At 45.4% G+C, this 21,526-nt stretch overlaps 1 protein-coding gene across 7 annotated transcripts in view; it reads right to left on the reverse strand.

Annotated features, from left to right (window-relative positions):
• The window catches only part of Unc13c (unc-13 homolog C), a 456,112-nt gene that overhangs the window by 40,702 nt on the left and 393,884 nt on the right, over positions 1 to 21,526 (reverse strand). For all 7 annotated transcript variants that reach the window (XM_087217356.1, XM_087217351.1, XM_087217371.1 and 4 more), the window contains 5 exons: positions 19,847 to 19,935; positions 8,537 to 8,686; positions 4,965 to 5,088; positions 2,904 to 2,960; positions 235 to 315 (listed from right to left, as the gene is read on the reverse strand). In XM_087217356.1, coding sequence (XP_087073482.1) covers positions 235 to 315; positions 2,904 to 2,960; positions 4,965 to 5,088; positions 8,537 to 8,686; positions 19,847 to 19,935 — 501 coding nt within the window. The remainder of the gene's footprint in view (positions 1 to 234; positions 316 to 2,903; positions 2,961 to 4,964; positions 5,089 to 8,536; positions 8,687 to 19,846; positions 19,936 to 21,526) is intronic.

Genomic DNA, 21,526 nt, shown 5'->3' on the forward strand with positions numbered 1-21,526 from the left:
GAGAGTAGAAAGTTTGCTATCTCAAAATTCTTTTCAACAAGCATAGAAAGGGGAAAAGCAAACCCTGTCACCCCAAGGCCCCTGAATCATCGGTTTGACCAGGCTCGGAGACGATGTCCGACTTTGGAACCTGAGTCACAAAGGCGTCCGGCACACTTTCAGGGTGGAGGACACAGGCTAACAGCCGGGGAGGAAACTGTTTCCCCCTTGGCGGCCAGGGCCGCGGGTCCTCACCTTGACGGTGGCCAGCACCTCCTCCAGGACAGCACATTGCCTGGGCGTCAGGCCCCGAGCATCCTCCCGACTCAGGTGCTCCTGGAAAATAGGTTCATTCATTAGGCAGCCGCTCTCAGACTCGGTCTGTCAACTTCACACGCCACATTTCCTGCCCAGTGGGTACAACGGTGAACAATTCTTTTGCCATATATTTACCAAGTAGACATTTTGCCAAAGAAAGAAGTGCTACCTACTTGAAAAGAGCAGAGCTTTCCCGGGGAAGCAGCTTTATTTTCACTCAAAGTTAATGTTGGAAAAGTAGACGAAGGAACCTAAAAGTGCGTGTCTGTGCCTTTCCGTGCGGGCACTGCCTGACTCAGCCTCCCCATGGCTGCCCACAGTCTCAGCACCTCATCCCCCTGGCTCCCCAAGGTGGCCTCATTCCTGAGCAGAGCCCCAAGAACCAGCTAGGTTTGGCTGTGGAGATTTTTAATGTCTTAAAATAATTTTAATATTTTGAACTGATTTCGTTATTTTACAATGGATTTTCCTCATTGTTCAGTCATCTGTCTCAACCCATTATTCATAGCTTATTTACAGAAATGATGGTATGAAGGAGGAGAATACAGTAAATAAAGAGAAATCACCCCCCCCCCCCATGTTCTACTTGACAACAGGCAGCATGCATCTGCTGTGCACTTAATGGCCCTTGCCGGCCCAGGAGAGTGGGCTGGCATTCTGTCTGGAGCTGAGGCTGTGTGCATGCCTGCATGGCGGCCGCCAAGGACCATGCAGCTCCTGCTGGCTCACCAGGCTGGCAGGCAGCAGGCTCCAGCCTCCCCTGCTCGCTGGCCCTGTGTTCCAGCACAGTATACAGAGCCCCCGGCACCTGGGGCCTGGCCTATGTTCCCCCTCTTCTCTTTCCGCCATGACTTCTGGAGGTCAGCTGCCTCCCACCCACCCCTCCATGCTGCAGGGTCCATGCTGGCATCTGCGAGGCAGCCGCCTCAGTGGTCTCTGTGTTGGGATCTTCAGTGAAGCTGGAAGGGCTGGCTGTGTGTGAACGGGCCACTGTCTCTGGACACCATTGGAACTGTGCAGTCCACCTCCAGGCCCTTCACGGTGCCTCTTCCCGCTGAGGCAGGAACTTCCACTCCCATTTGCTATGTGCTAAACCGCAGGACTCAGTGCTGCTGATACTTGATGACTGGGGGTGTTTGTTCCACTAGAGGGAAATGCTGAGGACAGCAGGTACAGAGATTCTATATCAAGTGGCTCTCTCTGTTCAATGACTGACCATTTTTCACAATGTAATCACAGTATTCCTCCCCACACACTAATAAGTGGGCTGTGTTGTGCTATGCAAATGTACTTATTGCTAGAAATAATTTTCTGGGATGTAACAATAGCTCATTCAGATATGGGGTGTCTGGCAGAGGACAGCGATGGGTTATTGACCCCCCAAAATGCCACGAATCCAGTCACTCCTGCTTCACCAAGTGTCTCTGACACTGTATTGGCCATCCGGAAATATTCATGCCTATTTACTTAGATTTATGTCAGATAAATCAGACCCATTCAACAGTGATACCAGGTATATATAATATACAAATATTATGAAGCTCCAGACAGTGAAGTAATTAGCATGCTGAATAATTGTTTAGTGAAACAATCCTAAATCATAGCCAAATGCAGAAAAACAATCACAGTAGTTCTCCACATTATCCTGTCTTTTTTGGTAAGGTAGGCATCTATTAATATTTATATATAGGAGTTGTGAAATTATCCATCAGTTCAATAGTTTCAAATAGGATCTTTCCAGCAGATTAAGTCTGCTTTCAAACTAATACATTGAATTTTAAAGAGGTTTATAGTTATTGAAAAAGGAAATGGCAATACGGTAAAAGTACGTATGAGTAGCTTTGTAAATTGTAAGACTTTTTTGGTATTTTGCATCTGACTGCAGAGGACTGCGAGGTCTGGGATTCCTGTGGGAATGACTGGGCAGAGCCACGATTTTCACGAACACTAGCAAGGCTCAGTCACGGATACTGTGTGCACAGCCAAGCTGTATTCTTATCAGCTATGGATAGTAGCATTTTCGTTCCATCCTTCAGATTATTTCAGTGCTGCTGAAATAACCTTTTTAGACCATTTTATTCGTACTTTGCCTTAGGAATTAAAAGAATTCACCAAAATGCAAACTCTTGGGGGTAACAAGGGCACTATCTGCTCCCGGGACTGAGGTTCCCGTGGGAAGCACACACTCTCGGGGTCTCTGTCCCTTGGGGCCTCGTGCGTGGGGACAGGGGGCTCCTGCACACAGACGTGCAAAGCCCTAGGCATCCACAGGCTCTCGCCATCTGGGGCTGAGCTCAGCTGTTTTCCGTGCCTGCCGGGTGAGAGCTGCGGGTTTTCTGTGGGTGTTTTCCAACCTCAGGTCTTTTCTAGACCGCTGGGTTTCCGTGCAGTGCTCCGTTCCGCCTCTACTCCCACGTGAGAGGAAGCATGTGCTCTACCTTGCTCCAAAAGCAACCCCTTGAGGGCTGCAGGGCTGAGCTCCAAGGGCTCAGCGCGGTCACGAGGCCAAGGACAGCGCCAGGCGCGGGTCGCTAGGAGCGTTAGCGGCGGCTGCGCGCTGTGGGTCAGCGCCTGACTTCTCAGGCCAGCTCCCTCAGTCCTCTTACCTTCAGTTTGGATAACTGTCCAAGGTCTTTCGCTGCGATAAAAATCATCGGAGGCCCCTAGAAATATACAGAGCAAAGGAAAAGGCGGGTCAGCCCCACACCTCGGGGCGGCCGCAGCAGGAAAGCAGCCAGCGAGGGTCCCCTTCCCAGCTGCCACGCACTCCGGCTCTCAGGTCCCGCCTCAGCCTTGCCCACCAATTGGAGGAGCGGGGCAGAGCCCGCCCCAGAGGCGCCTGCACACCTTTACTGACACAGGTTGCCAGAGGCAGCTCCTACCCCTCCCTCAAAATATGGCTTCGAAAGCGGGCAGGCGGAGCGGCTCTCCCTGGAGCCGGGCAGGTCACTCAGTGGCCGCCTGCCTGGCACTTGTCAGCAGCTGGGAGTATCCCCCAAGTAAAGGGAACCGCGAACAGTCTCCATGTCGTTAGGGAGTCAGGCACACCCAGTTCATGAGAGCAGGGCCCACAGCTGAGCTTGCTCGTGTTTTACTGCCAGCCCCCAGCACAGTGCGTGCACCTGAGAACCTCGATGCTGTTTGCTCTATGAGTGAAGGAGTGAAGCCATGGTGCATGTTCACACCTGGAGGTGTCCACGGTTGGAAAGGCCAGTGAGGGTACTCTGCTGTAGGAAGAACCTCTATGCAGACAACAAAACGTTCCAGAGAGGCTTTGTGTGTTTATATCATTTATGTACTTAAATTTATACTTATTTATTACTTAAAGCCTCATATTCTTCAAAGGTTTATGGAGGAAATAGCACCAGCAAGGCAATCAAATCCATGGGAATTTGCTACCAAAGAACTATCGAAATAGTAATCGTTACTCAAAGAGATGTGGGCAGAGCCAGTGCCTGGCCAGGTCTGGAGCACAGGGAAGTGGGGTTCACATGTGAGGCCTGGCCATGAGTCTCCAGGGGGAGTCTGCGAACCCCCTGCGCTTTTCCTCGGCAAGTTTTGTGCACAGCTAGCAGGACAACTCGCTCCTCTCCTGTGGAAGTTACGGTGCTGCTGTTTCCCAGAGCCACTGATGGAGGGAACTTCTACAGGAGCAGTCCACTTCCAGAGGGCAGCGACACCCTCCCCTGATCAGCCCCTGGAGCAGGCGAGGTTCAGCCTGGGCCACACACTGCAGTGGAACAAGCCTCGCATGCGTCTGCACGTGTCCGGGTTCCCCACCGCAGATGGAGACCCTCACCAATTAAACCGCGTATTTATGGCACTCAGAAAAAAGCAGAGTGCTCTATATTTTATCATTCCCTGGCAGAAAATCACGAAAAAGTTATTTTTGTTTCTTGGCATACTTTATAAAAATATTTTCCTGTCTCTATAATTCCACTGGATCAATAGGGACTGGTATGCACGATTAATGTTGTCAACATGCATTTTAGCTTATAATTACTTGCAATTTGCCTCAATTACTCCTCCTCAGTCACAGAAAAGCACACTTCTTCCATGACAAGCCTGTGCTAGGTTACTGTCTCCTTGCTGGTTCAGGTGCGTGACCTGAAGTCCCCGGCCCTGTGCAGCCACTTGACCACTTCCAACTCCGCTGCCAACTGAACTTCCTGGTTCTTGTTTATTTTCCTGCATGTGATGCAACTGCACTCTTCAGGTCCACTAAAAGCTCCCTCCTCTCTTAACCTCTAAGTGGGCCAGGAATAGAGGGAAGCAGGACAGGAAGGTGAAAAGTTACACAGAGCAGAGTTGGAACTGTCGGGCAGCTGCCACATCTCAGCGAGTCCCCGTCCCTACATCCATCCCAAATCTATTTCCCTGTGGTTCACAGTAAAATTTAAAGTAGTACATGCAGATCAAATAACCTTACAAATTGAACTTCGATTCATTTTTAAAAGGTAAATGAATGACAAGCCAGTGTGAAGCATGACTGCTATTAACACTATGGAAAGAAAAATGTAATTTAATCAATCAATGTTAAGAAACTGTATGCCAAAGACTTTCCCTAAATGGATTTAGTTAGTATTTCATCTGGGTCAGAACCATACACTTAAACAAAAGGCAGTTATATAGATTATTCGAAGTGAAATCACATTTCAAATACTTACTGTTTGATCTGTCAGAGGAGGGAGAACAATTTGCTTTTCTATTTTGTTGAGAACCAGCTTCCACAGTTCTTTCAAAACTCGCTTTAGCACTGTCTTCTCACAGATTTTGGCGGAGAGACTTAACCTGGAACAGGACATGCACTCACTAGGTCTCCCCAGGGTATTAGGTTTCTTTATTGACTTTACATTCACATTAACCACTGAGATTCAAACAGCTGAATAGGACTTTATGATTTCCAAATGCTAAATTCCATTTACTGAAAAAGATATATAATATCAAAAGCATTTACCCATTCTACACATTAGATAATTTTGTAGGTATTTTGTAGAAAATGAAATTTAAGAATTTATTTCCTTAAGTGGTTCTTAAATTGATAGGATTTCAAGTCAGAAAGAAGAACATTTAAAGCATACAGAGGAAATATACAATTAAAGGAAGGGACCCCTCTTTGTTCACACATAAAATCTACTCTGCCATAAGCAATTTCTGAGATTGGTCACCAGGCTTTGGATTGGGCGTTGAGAGAAACGTGATGCAACTAGTATTTTTCATGGACCTGGCAGGCAGCAAGCGAACCCTCACTGTAATAAAGCCAAGGCCCCCAACATGCCTGAGCTGCACCCTCACCCTGGTACAGATGTGGCACATGCCCGTGTTTATGGTCTCGACCAAATATCCAGGAAATGCATTTTTATTGCTCCTGGAGGCTGAGCTAACAACACGACATAGGCGCATATTGTTGCAAACAAGGGCCAAAATTCACCAAGCTAAATAGGTATACAGCATCCTTTACAGGCTTTCCCTGTAGTGAAATAATGATGTAACACCTGGCATTTATATGACACCTTGAACAACCCCTTCTGCATAAGTGTCTCATATTATTATACCCACTTTAGAAACAGAAAATAGACTCAGAGAAGTTACAGTCTCTGTGTAAAGAAGTGTATGTTAGTCAGCTTTCTTGGTGCTAGACACAATTCCCAACATTCATCTCAAAGGAGGACAGGTTTAGTTTGGCTTATGTCTTAAGGGCATTCAGTCCATAGTCAGCTGGCTCCAAGGCAGGACAACATAGCAGAAGGGTGTGGTGCAGCAAATCTGTTTAGTTCACAGTGGCTAAAGCAGAGGCAGAGAGGAAGGAGTGAGGGACCAGTCGTCAAGCCCAAGGCCACTCCTCATGACCCACCTAACCACCACAAGGTAGAACTAGAGAGTGAGAGTCAAAGCCAGGTTACATTTCACCACACCTACCCAGAACACCTTCCAACATCCCTGCGACCACAGTGGGTGTGCTTTTAAACAAAGGCCTGGCGTGTACGAGGCACAGGGCTATGGGAACACCCATGAAATGTACTTTAGTGACTGGGCTCTGTGAGTCTCCATAAGGAGAAGAGTTCAGCCTGCTTCACAGAGGACCAAAGTGGGTCACAGGGGCCAGGGAAGCCTCATTGCCCACTGGAGCTCCACTCAGTACCCTGTCTACATTTGGACTGAGGAGCAATCACCCTGGCTCTGGTTCTGACAGACAGAATTGCTTTTTTTTCATAGTAAAAGACATGCATAGTTAACGTTAATAATTGATCTTAATAATCAATATTTAATTAAAATAAATAACTACTCTTTAAAAGTAATGTGATGTGAAAGGCAGAGGCATTTCAAAAATATATATTAGTGTGGAAGTATTTCTCCTAACATATTATATGTAGAAATCTAATATATAAAAATGCATCAAAAACCCCTCCCTGGACGAGCCCCATGGATGCAGCCACGGAAATCAACGTTTGGACGTCACTGTTCCAGGGTGGTGCTGTTAGCTTGCTGATGAGTATGTGCAGTGTGGTCCCAGGTAGAAACCAGGAGAACAGCAGCAGCTCTCCTCCTCGACATTCCCCGGACAGGCTGAGATGTAGAAAGCCCAGCCTCCTGCTGCAACTGTGTCACGTGCGTTGCGGAAAGCTCTGAGCATAAGATTTGATCTTGGTTTTCTGGATGGCTTGTGCCCATGGTGTGCTACCCTGCATAGATGGACAACGCAAGCACAGGACAGACCAGGGACATGGCTGCACCGGGCACATGCCTGCAGTGGGGACATGCCTGCACCAGGCACACGCCTGCACTGGGCACACGCCTGCAGTGGGGACATGCCTGCAGTCCCACCCATTGCTGCTAGCTGGGAATGGAGCTTTTGTCTCACTGTACAAAGTGCTGAGATCTTGATGGGAAAGGGGAAACATGAAGAAATGAGATGCGTTACTCATAGAGGCCGCACAGAGTCAGAGAGAAACTAGGCATTCGTAATATAAGATGATTTCTCAGGGGATTCTCTCAAAACCACCTTGAAGTCTTCCAGTCTCTTATTGTTTTTTGTTTGTTTTTGTTCTGTTGCAGTACTGGGGATTGGACCCAGGCATTCACCTTGAGCTACATCCCCAGCCTTTGAGACAAGATCTTGCTAGCTTGCCCCGGCTGGGGTCCAATTTGCAACCTTCCTGTCTCAGCCTCCCAGAGTGCTGCTATTGCAAGCATGTGCCATTTTGCCCAGCCCTCTTCCTGCTAGCTCACTGTGGGGGATATAAAGAGGGATGAAAATGTTCCATGTGCTTGTGCCGACTGCCCACGGTAATGGAAGCAGTATGCCTTGCAAACATGTACTAATACAAAAGACCTGACAACCCTTCTTTTTACCTCAGTGCTTTACTTATTAATCTGCTGACAATGACTGGCGAGGTGACGTATGTAACGGCCCATGACACTGCCCTTCCACAGGCATTCAAGGTCATTGCTCGCTTTGCTGACTTTGGTTCTGGCTCTGAGTACAGCTTGAGCATTCCCTGTCTGCAACTCCTGGGGCTGGAAGTGTTTTAGACTTTAGAGTCTCTCAGATTTTGGAATTTTTGCATGGATTTTAACAGCTGGGCATCCCTAGGGCTAACAGCCGAAATACTCCCTAATCTGACACTTTTTGAGCATCAGAGAGCTTCTGAGAGCAGGGGGAGAGAGGAGACGGCCTGCCCGGGCCGACGCTGTGGCCGAGTGCTCTGAGCTGGTGGAGGAGACCCCAGGCCGCCCCCTTCCTATCTCCTCTCTGCCCCGGGGCTGGCTGGCAGAGCACTGTATACCCGTGGCACTGGGGAGTTGTCCCTGGAGGCCGAGTCAGGCAGTGATCTGCTTGCCTGTTGGCTGAAGTCAGTCATCACATTTCTGCTGTTTCCTTCTTCAGCAGGTTTCTGACACAAAATCCGAACTTTTGGCTCAATCCAATCTGTCTGTCTGTCCCAGAGAGTGTGAAAGAGCATGTTGTATGAGGAGCACGAATCCTAACTCTCTGACTCCCAGCAGCAGGTCCTTGGCTTCCAGCATTTGTCTTCTCTCCTCTTTCCCTTCCCTCTGCACTGTGATTCCTTATTTTTTTTTCTCCATCCAGTACTGCTCTGTACAGAATTCACTAGTTCCTATAACGATTCCTTTAAGGCTATCGTACACACAGGGGAGTGGGGTTTTCTTAAAGCCTTATCAGTCCAATGTAGGAACTTAGGGCACGAAGTAAAGATAAAATTGGGGAGAAACTTACGTTTTGTCCAAGAGCTCCATGAGTGGCCGTAACACGATCCCGGCGTCCAGCGTGGCACTGCTCCTGCTGGATGCAGTGCTTCCGTTTGCTCTCATCTGGTGGAGTTCAAAGCTCATCTGTTTTACACACTCTTCAATTACAAGCTGAAAACTAAAAATAGGGAACATAAATTCTGGAATAAAAGGAATCTTTTTGCTAACGTCTGTCTTAACTTTACCTTGAGCCATCTGATGTGCTTCACATGGCAGAAATGCCCTTGTTTACCACTTTTCAAACTCAATGTTCAACTACAAAAAATGTTGTTGCAATGAAAGCCTACTTGGAAACTGAAACATGGACAAAAGCCATGGCTGGAGGCTGAACTGCCCACTGGGCTCATCCGGCCGCCGTCTGCAATGGTGTTGGCCCCTGTGCCTTTCTGAGCGTGGTCTGGTACCAGGCAGCTCTGGAGAGGCACCAGGGGTCGCACCTCTATCTGCCACCTGCGGCTCGGCCCTGCCTGGCTCCCCCAGCCTCACTGGCTGCGCTTTCTCCATCATCCAACCTCGGACCTTGGGTTGGCCGCCATGTTTGTCACTGAGACACAGGCCGGTGCCTCACTAAGTCTGATTCAGTGGGTCAATGTCTTCAGGATAAGAACATCCATGTTGTATTTGGGACATAATTACACTAAAAAATTGTTCATTCCTATGTGAAATTCAAATGTAACTGCACGTTATTTTGTGACCCACACTGCCATCCTCTAGGGTTGATCCTTCCGTCCTCTGGCTATACTTGTCTGTCAGCAGCCACTTCCTTGGGAATCATATCTGATTCCATGGCTTCCATGCCATCTCCGTGCTGCTGATTTCCAAATCCATGTCGGGCAGGACTCACACCTGACTCCAGGCTGTTCCATTAAACAGGCTTCCCCTTGGAGACCTAGTGAGTTCCTGTACTCACGATTTTAGCTCACTGTGCAGTAATTTCCTAATCAGCCCCTGGTAATGCTCACAGAGTCTGGACCATGTTCCTGCCTTGTTAAAAATCTTCATTTATAACAAAATTATAACAAAATCCAAGTATAACAAACTCTGGCGTGCACTTTGTGGACTGAGAGGTGCCGCAGAAGCTGCCCAGGTCCCTCAGGTCACTCTCCCCTCAGCTCCGCACAGCCCAGTCAGGGAGGCCGCTGCTGTCTTTCGATGCTGTGAGGACACTGCCAGCTGCCAGTGTGCTCCCGCTGCTGCAGAACTCCTCCTCATGACCCTTGGCCCTCAGTTGTTTATTTGGCACATATCAAACGTCACTGTCTCCAGCATTTGTCCTTGAACACTCAAAGCGAAATGATATTCCTATTATTCTACATCCCTTAACAGTTCTTTACTTTGTTGCTTAATCATACTGCCCATTTTTTGACACGCTGCATACTTTGTTGATCATAGAACACAAGCTCCCCAAGAGCTGGGTCTTTGCCTCCTTCAGTGTTAGACATGCTCTACACCTCGGCACAGGTGCAACGCTTAGGACAAAGGGGATAGTCAGGAGCAAAAGTGAAGTGCCACATTGTGTATCTGGAGCTCCTCTAAGAGACTGGATCTTAACTTTTCTCACTACACACAGATGCCATCTCTGTCAAGGGGATCAATATCTTAACTAGCTGGAATGTGGTGAGCACTTCATAATGTATATGTATACCAAAATATCAAGTGGTACAATTTAAATATGTACAATGTTTCCATGTCGATGATGTCTCAATAAAGGATTAAAAAGAAACAAAGGTCGAATGCACCAATGGACCAACTCTTTCCCCTGCCTGCATCACCTCACTTTCCAGCTTTAAATAAATCTGTGGAAAGTAAACCTTGCCTCTGTCTCTTCATTCTCTATATCAGCCCCAGAGTGGTGCCTCCTCCCTGAGAGTGGGAGGTAGTAAGAGGTGTGAACAGTGGCGACTCAGAGTCACTGCTGAGATACAACACTTCCACGTTCCAGCAAGAGGGCTGTGAGGCTCATGCCCACACAGGCACGAACACCATGCAGGAGCACGGATGGCTGAAGGTGTGGGAAGGGTCAGGCCTCAGGGTGGTGCTGACGAGGGAGGAAGGGCAGGCACTCAGCCTTGAATGTTCAGCCTTGTTCTTCTACGGGACACGTGGTGACTGTGCAATGTTCTTTGGAAAGTATACAAATGCACAAATGCCTCACAGCCTATGCAGAGGCTGAGGAGTTTTCCCAGTAGTGCTTGCAGTATGGATCAGAGGGTATGAGCTCAGTTTCGCTGTCCTGGGTGCTGAAAGCCTCACTAAGTGGACAAGCAGGGCTTCTTGCTCACGCAGCACGGATGAGATCTTCATACTTGCTCTAGGAAGTATTTCATCGAGCTTGTTTCAGTCCTGGATTTATCCAGTGAGGGGATTTTTAACCGTTTGTAAAGGATCACAGTGTGGTGGTTTTCTTGTTCCCAGCCCTGTAAAGGCAGGTGTATAAACACAGTGTCCATAATTTCTTTCTTTTTTATTTTCTTCAACTTTATTTTTTAATTTGTATTTTATTAGTACATTTTAGGTATACAATACAATGACATTCATCATTGGAAATCTGCACCTTTACATAATCTCTCTTGGTTCTTATTTTTCCCCTTCCCCTGCCCTCCCTTCAACCCCTCCATCCCTCCCTATTTACACAGACTTTGTTTCCATTTTCTCATATTAATTCCATTCCCTTCTTTCCTTTCCCTTACCCCTCCCACTTTCCCTTCCCCTTTGCCTCTTTTCTTCCTATTTCACATTATCTATTATACCTTTTAGTCCTTATTTACATTTTCAGTTTCTCACACTAGAGAAACTATTCGGTATTTACACGTGTGTCCTATTTATTTCACTTAAGGGTATGGCTTTAATGTGCATCCATTTAGCTGTAAATGTCTCTAATTTCTCATTTTTTTATGGCTGAGCAGTACTCCATTTTATTAAAAAAACACATTTTCTTTATCCAGTCTCCAGTTGATGGGCATTTGGGCTGTTTCCAAGCTTTAGCTATTACAAACTGTGCTGCTATGAACATGGGTGCACATATATCACTGTGGTGATTCTTTTAATTCTTTGGGGAAGATCCCCAGCAGTGGAATAGCGGGGTCAAATGGGACTTCCAGTTGTAGTTCTTTGAGGTATCTCCATACTGATTTCCACAGTGGTTGCACCAGTCTACACTCCCACCAGTAGTGGAGGAGGGTTCCTCTTTCCCCACAGCCCCACCAGCATTTGTTGTTGGTTGATTTCATGATAGCAGCCATCCTTTCTGGAGTGAGGTGGAATCTCAGAGTTGTTTTCATTTGCATCTCTCGAATGACCAGTGATGTTGAACATTTTTCATATGTTTATTTGCTATTTCTACTTCTTTGAGAAATGTCTGTTCAATTCAGATGCCCATTTTTGGACTGGGTCTTTAAATTTGGAAGGTCTGATTTTTTAAAAGTTCTTTTTAGATTGGAGATAGTAGACCTTTGTCTGAGGAGCAGCAGGTGAAGATTTTTTCCCACATTGTGGGTTGTCTCTTCACACTGTTGGTGGTTTCTCTTGCTGTGCAGAAGCTTTTTAATAAGAAGAGATTCCACTTGATTGTTTGTGCTAGTTCACAGGCAACTGAGGTTTTGTTCATAAAATCTTTTCCTACACCAATGTCTTCAAGAGTTCTACCTAATCTCTGTTCCAGCCAGTTCAGCGTTTCTGTTTTAATATTTAGATCTTTAATCCATTTCAAGTTTAGTTTAGTGCATGGTGAGAGATATAGGCATAGTTTTAATCTTTTTTTTTTTTTTGGTACTGGGGATCGAACTCAGGTCTTTGTGCTTGCACAGCAGGTGTCGAAATGACTGAGCTAAATCCCTGGCCCATAGTTTTAATCTTTGGAAAGTTGAAACCCAATTTTTCAAGCACCATTTATTAAAGAGCCTATCTTTCCTCCAGTGAGGGGCTTTGGCTCCTTTGTTGAAGATGAGGTGGCTGAGTGTGTCTGGAGTTGTTTCTGCATCTTCTAATCTGTTCCACTGGTCCTCAGGTCTGTTTCTTTGCCAGTACCATGCTGTTTTTATCAAAGTAGCTTTGTAGTATAGTTTCAGGTTGGGGGTTGTGATATCCCCTGCCATGTCTCTGTTACCCAGAATTGCTTTTGCTATTCTGGGTCTCTTCTTGTTCCAAATGAATTTTTGGATTTTTTTCTCAAGGTCCATGAAGCATGGTGCTGGGATTTCAATTGGGATTGCCATGAATCTATATAGCAGTTTTGGAAGTATGGCCATTTCCACTATGTTGATCCTTCCTACTCAGGAGCAAGGGATGTCTTTCTATTTTCTGATATCCTCTTCAATCTCTCTTTCCAGAGTGCTATAGTTTTCAGAGAAGAGATCTTTGATTTTGTTTGTTAGGTTGATTCCTAGGTATTTCAGTTTCTTGGATGCTATTGTGAAAGGAATTATTTGCCATATTTCTGTCTGAGTGAGTCTATTGTTCATGTAGAGGAAAGCTATTGATTGTTCGGTGTTGACCTTGTATCCAGCTACGCTACTGAATTTGGTTATTAAGTCTAGAAGACTTTTGGTGGAGTTCTTGGGGTCTTCTATATAGAGTATCATGTCATCTGCAAATAATGACAATTTGACTTCTTCATTTCCTATCTTTATTCCTTTTCTTTCTTTTGTCTAACTGCTGTGGCTAATGTTTCCAAAGCTATATTGAACAGGAGTGGTGATAGTGGACATCCTTGTCTTGTTCCTGATTTTAGTGTGAAGGATTTCAGTTTTTGACCATTTACTATGATATTGGCTGTTGGTTTTTCATAGATGGCTTTTACCAGATTGAGGTAGAGACTGTCTATTCCAATTTTTTATAGGGTTTTTATCATAAATGCATGTTGGATTTTGTCAAATGCTTTTTCTGCATCTATTGAGATGATCATATGGTTTTTGTCCTTGGCTCTATTGATATAGCATATTACATTTATTGATTTTTGTATATTGAACCATCCCTGCATCCCTGGGATGAATCCCACTTGATCAGGGTGTATGATCTTCTTGATGATCTTCTGCATTCTGTTTGCCAGTATCTTATGAAGGATTTTTGCATCTATGTTCATTAGTGAGATTGGCTTACAGTTCTCTTTTTTGGTTGGGTCTTTCTCTGCTTTGGGGATCAAGGTGATGCTTGCTTCCAGGAATGAATTTGGGAGTATTGCTTCCCTTTCAATTTCATTGAAGAGTTTAAGCAGTAGTGGCAGTTGCTCCTCTCTAAATGTCTTGTAGAATTCAGCAGTGAAGCCATCAGGACCCAGACTTTTCTTAGTTGGTACATTTTTAATTACGGTTTCAATTTCATTAATTGATATTGGGTCATTTAGAGTTTTTAGGTCTTCTTTGTTCAACTTTGGTAATTCATATGTATCTAGGAATCTGTCCATTTCTTCTGTGTTTTCCATCTTATTGGTGTATAGGTTCTTGAAGTAGGTATTCGTGATCCTGTGGACTTCTGCTGGGTCTATTGTAATTTCACCATTTTTATTCCTAATTGCATGGATTTGGGCCTTTTCTTTCCTTTTTCTGATAAGGTTGGCTAAGGGTTTGCAAATTTCATTTATTCTTTTGAAAAACCAACTCTTGGGTTTATTAATTTTTTGTATCATTCTTTTAGTCTCCATTGAATTCATTTCTCCTCTGATCTTTATAATTTCCTCCCTTGTATGAGCTTTGGGTTTGTCCTGTTCTTCTTTTTCTAGAAGCTTGAGGTTCAGCATCAGGTTGTTTAATTGGCCTTGCTCGGTTTTCCTAATATGAGTATTCACTGCTATGAATTTCCCTCGTAAGACTGCTTTCATTGTGTCCCATAGATTCTGATATGTTTTATTGGCATTGTCATTTAATTGAAGGAATTGTCTGATTTCTTCTTTAATTTCCTCTGTGACCCATTGGTCATTCAGAACTGTGTTGTTCAATTTCCATGTGTTTATGAAATTCTTGTGGTTTCTTTTGCTATTGATCTCCAATTTCATCACACTGTGGTCTGATAATATACAGGGGATAACTTCAATTCCTTTGCATTTACTTAGACATGGTCTATGAGTGAGTATGTGGTGTATTTTGGAGAATGACTCGTGTTCAGCTGAAAAGAATGTGTATTCTGATTTTGTGGGGTGGAAGACTCTGTAAACATCTGTTAAGTTCATTTGTTCAAGAGTTCGATTGAGTTCTAGTATTTCATTACTTATTTTTTGTCTAGTTGACTTATCTATTTGTTGACAGTGGGGTATTGAAGTCCCCCACTACTATTTTATTAGTGCATATGTGACTTTTCATGTCCGTTAGTATTTGTTTTATATAGTTGGGTGCACTAGCATTTGGTGCATATATATTTATGATTGTCATCTCTTCCTCTTGGATTGTTCCCTTTTCAAGGATGCAGTGTCCTTTGTCTCTCTTAATCAGTGTTGCTTTGAAATCCACTTGATCTGCAATGTGGATAGCTACTCCTGCTTTTTTTCGGGCTCCCATTGCATGGAGTATTGTTTTCCACCCCTTAACTTTCAGTCTATGAGTTTCCTTTTGAATTAAGTGTGTTTCTTGTATGCAGCATATTGTTGGATTTTGCTTCTTGACCCATTCTGCCAGTCTATTTCTTTTGATTGGTCAGTTGAGACCATTAACATTGATGGTTATAATACATATTGACTTATCCTTTTCAGGTTATAATACATATTGACTTATCCTTTTCATGACTTTTTCTTTTTGTTGAATTCTCCCCCTTCATATTTGATTTCTTGTTGCACCCAATGGGTTCATTCTACTGTGCTTCCTGGGGTTGTGATCCTTATTGTCTTTTCCTAGGATATTATCTAAAATTTTTTGGAGTGCTGGTTTGGTATTCATGAAGTTCCTGAGGTGCTCTTTGTCATGAAAGTATCTTATTTCTTTATCAATTTTGAAAGATAGTTTTGCAGGGTACATCAATCTGAGTTGGAGGCTGTTTTCCTTTAGGGTTTGGAATACGTCACTCCAAACTCTTTTTGCCTTGAGGGTTTGCGTTGAGAAGTCTGCTGTGATTCTGATGGGCTTTCCTTTGTATGTGATTTGTTTCTTTTCTCTAACTGCTTGTAGAATTTTGTTCTTCTGTTGGGTTTCTGGAATCCTAAGTATTATACACCTATATGTAGATTTTTTTGATCAAGGCTAGTTGGAGTCCTATATGCTTCACTTATCTGTATGTCAAGTTCTTTTCCCCTGCTTGGGAAGTTTTCTGCCATTACTTCTGTGAACAGTTTTTTTTTATGTCATCTGCACTCTCTCCTGTTTCTTCATTGACCCCAATCAGTCTTATGTTATTCTTCTTTGCATCATCTAGCAGCTGCTGGATTGATTTCCGTGGTTCCTTACAATTTAGAAGCAATTTTTTTTTCCTGGCCACTAATTGAAATTTTATCTTCTATATCTAAAATTCTGTCCTCACATTTGCTCATTCTGCTGTGTAGACTTTCAATGGAGTTTTTAATCTCCTGGAAATCTGTTTGGATCTGTTTTATGGATTCCATTTTGTTTCCTATGTTGGGATTCCATCATGTTGCTCAGCTCCTCTGTAGATTTATCAATCATGTCTTGCGCTATGAGCACAATCTCTGCTGTTATGTGAGAAATTAGTTCTGATTTCATTTTTTCCAGATCCTCTTTTGTTGCCAGTTCAGGGAGTCCAGGTAGTTGAGTATTAAAGTGTTCCATCTCATTTCCCTTTGTGGTTGTTGTAGGTGATCTGGAAGTCTGGTTTTGTGACTTATTTATGTGTCTTCTCATTTTGATGGGGGCAGAGGGGAGTGCTGTTGGCGCCTACACGGCTCACCTCCTCTGCACTGGGAGCGGTCGTATGGTGGCCAGAACCCCCTTCCTCTGTGCTAGGAGTGGTGGAACAGTGGCTGGGAGGCCCCTTCCTCTGCACTGGGAGCCCTATTTATCAACGTTAGAAAGAAGCTTGAAGTTACCTCAGAGTAGGAGAGTTAGAGTTCCAAAGAAGTAATGGACTGTGTGACCATAGGGCCAGCTGTTGTTTCAAATTCCCAGAGACATTCTTTGATGCCTGGACAGTCTCAGTTCTGCAGTTCAACTTGGCTGCAGGCTTCCCCATGCTGCTTCTCATCAGGGCTCACTGTCTCGTGGGGTGTGGCAGAATGCAAGCCTACCTGCCTACAACTTCTGCTGTGCCTCTGGTGTCTAAGTAATTACAAAACTTTTTAGGGCTTCTCAGAATCTTCTTGCCAACAGGTCTGATGTCAGAGGTGCGGCTGAGTGCATCAACAGTGGTATCTAGTGGTCCACAATTTCGAGCATATTTTCAAGGCCTGCTGCTGCATCCTTCCTAGTGTTTGGCTCATCTGCCTTTGGCTCCTGACTTCTCCCAGCTTTCTTGACCCTCTCTGCTTCTCTAGACTTCCATTTGGATTTGGGATCTCAGCTGCCCAGAAATTCGGCACATTTTTTACCTCTCTTTCTGTTTATTGGTCCAGTGGAATAATCTCTTCCAAGCACTCATCCAGGGGAATACAAATCCCTGACCATCTGGTCTCTATCTGGCCAGACCAGCCTTCGGCCTTTCATCAGGCAGAGGCTGAAGAGAGGGAGAGCACGGGGTAGAGGAGAAGGCAGGGACGGATGGGTCTTTGAGCTGGTGGAGATGTAATTGCGACTATGGTAGTAGAAAGTGGGCAGAGAGAAAAGGAAGGCACATAATGTTGGGAACTTCCAGCTAATTGATTCCCACCAGACCTCCAATGATCCCTTAGGCTACAGAAAGAATCATCTCAGAGATAGCAACTTTGTTTTGGACCGATGGTGAAATCAATACTCACTCCTCAGTGGGGTGGAAATCACACTTCAAATGTGGGAAAGGTAGGTTCCAGAGAGTGTCGACTCCCATCAGGAGCCGGCTGGGCAAGGGATCAGACGCATGGGGAAGCATCCTCCACAGTGATCACAATGGGGTTCCACTTTTGCATGAGTTCTGGGTAAGTCAATGTCTACACTTCACTGAAGAAGCCTTATCTTTATTAAATTTTAGTAAATTCACCTAATAACCTTTCTTTTTCTATCCTTTTTGTTTTGCACTGGGATTGAATTTGGGACCTTCCACTTTCAAGGCAGGTGGTGGCACCATTGAGCTAAATCCTGGCCCTTTCTGTCCATTTTTTGGCTGAAGTCTTTATTAGTCAGCTTGAATAAAAACAGTGCAGAAAATAACAACAGACTCTGTGAGGACCAAGGACAAGAAGGGCTCAGAATTCCTAGGAAACAACCCTAATTCAGCCTACTGCTGGTGCAGATGGCGCCAGGCAAAGAAGCACAGTCTGCCGCAAATGGAGAAGCAGCAAGAGAAAATCTGCGTGAGGCAGTTTTGAAAGCCTTAGGGCCACCCACAGACACACCTTTCCAGAGCTGCCGCAGTGAAATTGCAGCCTCACTTCCCAGGTCGGGAACCGCGACTGTCAGGTCCCAGGGACCTGGTTTCATGAGTGGCTGGGCCCTGCTCTGGCTTCCTGAAAAGCCACCCGAGCAGCTGCAGGCCCGGAACATTTAATGCTAATGACACAGGTCAAGCTGACTTTCAGAGTTACTGATGCAGCTATTTTTAAAGCCATTGGCTGCTACTTCAGACTCTCTGCAGGCAGCTGCAGACTAACTTCCCAGTTCAGCTTTGCAGCGTGGTCTTGGGGATTGCTGTGGACCCCATGCACCCTGCGTGTGATGCTCCATAGCAACAAGGGGACAGCAATTACGCCGGTCCTAAGGAGTGTGTGACATGGGCCTGCTTGCTCCAATAACCCAATCGAACCATGCACACTTTCTTCCCCTGGCTTGGAGGAGGCAGAAGGGCTGGATATGGGTCACCTAGGGGAGGGCTCACGCCTGGGCCCAAGCGCCTGCTGGGACAGACAGCCCAGGGGAGATGCGGCTGGCAGCACTTGTGCTTCAGAAACAAGTTGCCAGACCTTCCCAAAGGAGCCCGTGATTTAACCTTCAAAGACTGAAGATCCCTCCCTCAAACAAAACAAAACAAGGGCGATTCAGTCGTTTACAGGAAGAAATGTGCACCTTCTGTATTCACACTCCCGTTTCTGTTCTGTGAGGTTGCTGATTTCCCACGCAGTGGCGGAGCTTCTAGCTCTTCCTGGCCCGTTCTCCACCCCAACTTTCCCAGATATCTCTGTATAGCTGTAGGCACAGCCTTTCCACCACCCTCCCAGAATCACAGCGAGGGAGAGAGACACGCTGGGCCTAATCGCGAGCCTGGGCCCTGGAGCGGCCTCTGCCCCAGCCCCGTGAGACCGAACGTGGGGTGCTGCCTTCAGGCTGAGGCCGAGGCCAGAGCCTGCGCTGTGGGCGGCTCCTGGGGATGACGAGGCCAACAGACAGCTGAGCACGGCTTCTTCCTTGCTCTGCTGGATTCTTACATCTGAGAAGAAGTAGGCTGCTTTCGGGGTCTTTCCTGTTCAGTCTTTCTGATTAGAAAGGGCATCAGGAAGCAGCAACAGGTGCCTCTTAGTTGTGTTTTTCAAAAAATACAACAGGTATTCACACTCTCATCCCCCTAAGAGAAAGGTTTAGAGTCTCCCTGGAGAACAAAATACTGATAAGGCAACACTGATGGAATTCATTCTTAGAGCAAATTTTATATTAAATCACTGAACCTCTTCAAAGATGTGTGTGGCTTGCTGTTTAACACTGGTAATGGCATGGCTGCTTTCTGCTACGGGACCAAAGTGAAGTTTTCCCTAGATGAACTTCTCTTTCTTTACATCCATGCCATAAACAAGCTAAGTTGATTTTTAAAAGAAGAAAGAAAACAGAAAAGAAAGTAGAGTTGCACAGAGTCCAGCTTCCTGTCCATGGGTAGGTGTAATCAGGTCCCTGTGTCCCGACACCAAGAATCCCGGCTTGATGTGGCGCAGCCGGCTTGGGCTGGCCGTGTGGCTATCCCAAGTGCCCGCAGCCTCGGCATGCAGCCCGTCCCCCGCCCAGCGTTGGGCTCACCCCCCGCCACTCTCTTCCTAGCGTCCCTCAGCTCTCTACCCCGGAACTGCACCCACGTGTGAGATCTGACCGGCAGAGGGAAGCGGGGAAACAGAAGTGAGGAGTGGAGTAGCTGCTGGTGTGGGCCCACGTGAAGGACGGAGCTCCTGCAGCATGCAGTGGGGCCACACCATGAGGCTGCAGGGTCCCGGGGCTTTGCACAGGTGGTGCCAGAGCCAGTCTGGGGTCGAGTGGATTTAGCTAGTGTGGATTTAGCAGCACCAACCTCTTACCTTTCTCCGTAGATGACGCTGAGTCTGTCCAGCACCCCGCTGAGTCTAACTTGAAGCTCTTTCAGGATAGTGCTCGCCTCGGGATCCAGCTGCAGAGAGACCGCCAACATGACTCTGGAGTTTTGAGAAACACGCCTTGGTCTCTCTTAGAGACATTTTGCTTGTTAGATGGTAACCTGAGACAACACCACACATATACACACATACTTTTCTCTCGTTTTGTCTTTGAAACCAAATGCAAGAGTGTAGGAAACCGTGGAGTAACCAGCAGGGTTCTTCCATATAAAAACTGGATTCCAGGCCATGCTTACAAGTAAGGGCAGGGAGCAAAGCTTTTGTAGGTTGCAGCCAGGGGATGCCAGGCAGAACAAAGTCATCTTGCAGAACACGATGCCTGTGAAATTTAGAAAACCCACCACACTATACACTAGTTAAAATCAAGTACTGCTTCAAAATGTATTTCTATTTTAATATTCCTGCCAACAAACAGTCCCACTAAAATAACAATTCAGTTAAAAATTAACTTTCAGAACAGGTTGAATATCCCTAATCCAAAATGCTTGGGGCCAGCAGTGCTTCAGATTTTAGTTTTTCAGACTGGGAGTATCTTCCCACACTCTATTGGTTTAGCATTTGCCATCCAAAACTCTGAAACCTGAAATGTCTCAAAGTCCAAAACTTTTTGAGCACTGCTGACAAAAATTTTGATTTTGAAGCATTATGGATTTTTGATTTTTGCATTAGGGATGCTAAGCCTATAATGTGTTGTGGCTTATTGGAAAGTATCTTCGTATTTTCCCAACTTTAGAATTTTAAGTGACAAGATGAACAAATTGTTCAAGCGAGCCCACACTTGTCTGAACACGGCAGGGGGGCCTCTTTCCTACAAGGCCAAGGTAGCTCAGTTCAAGGTCCAAAGTTGGAACTCTGTATTTTAATTTTACTTTAATAATTCAATTATTTATAGCTTGAAGCTAAGCTTGTGAGTGAATTTAGGTGCAAAAGAAAAATAATTGGACCAACATAACTTATTTGTGATCTTTCTTGTTACAATGCAAACATAGAGGCCAACTTTTTAAAATCTAATTTGTTCTTAAAATTGTGTTAGTAAAGATTACAAAATAACTTACAAATGTGAACAACAAACAGACACACCAAAATTTATTTTTGGAATTAAAGTGAAATATCTACATACGCTTTACCAAGCATTTTAGTTCCACTCTTTTTTTCCCCCCCAGTACCAGGGATTGAACTCAGGACCTTGTGGTTGTGAGGCAGGCACGGTGCCACTCAGCTACATCCCTGCCCCTTCACCAAGCATTTTAGAATTTGTTTTTCCAGTTGGTTGGTTGTGTTTTTGCAGAAATAATTGTTTTTGGTGTTTTTTTTTTGGCAAAAACAAAACAAATAGATGCAACAAATCAAGCAGAGGGACTCATGTAAAGGGACACTGGAGCGTTCTCAGAAATTGAATCTCCCTTCTTAGAGCCTTCAGGGACTGTTTGCTTCCATCAATATCTGTAACTCTGGCCCAAGCCGGTCTGCTGCTGGAAAGAAGAGGATGGGGTCAAGCTAACTTTGGGGCTGAACATATGGCTGGCTCCAAATGACAGAAGCAGAGGAGGGTGTCAAATAAAGGTAGAACTCAATCTAGAAGCTTAAACCCTAAGACTATGTCTT

This window comes from Heterocephalus glaber, unplaced genomic scaffold, assembly GCF_053883595.1.
Source record: "Heterocephalus glaber isolate CG9 unplaced genomic scaffold, H.glaber_assembly_v1.0 deba00000122, whole genome shotgun sequence".
Taxonomy (NCBI): domain Eukaryota; kingdom Metazoa; phylum Chordata; class Mammalia; order Rodentia; family Bathyergidae; genus Heterocephalus; species Heterocephalus glaber.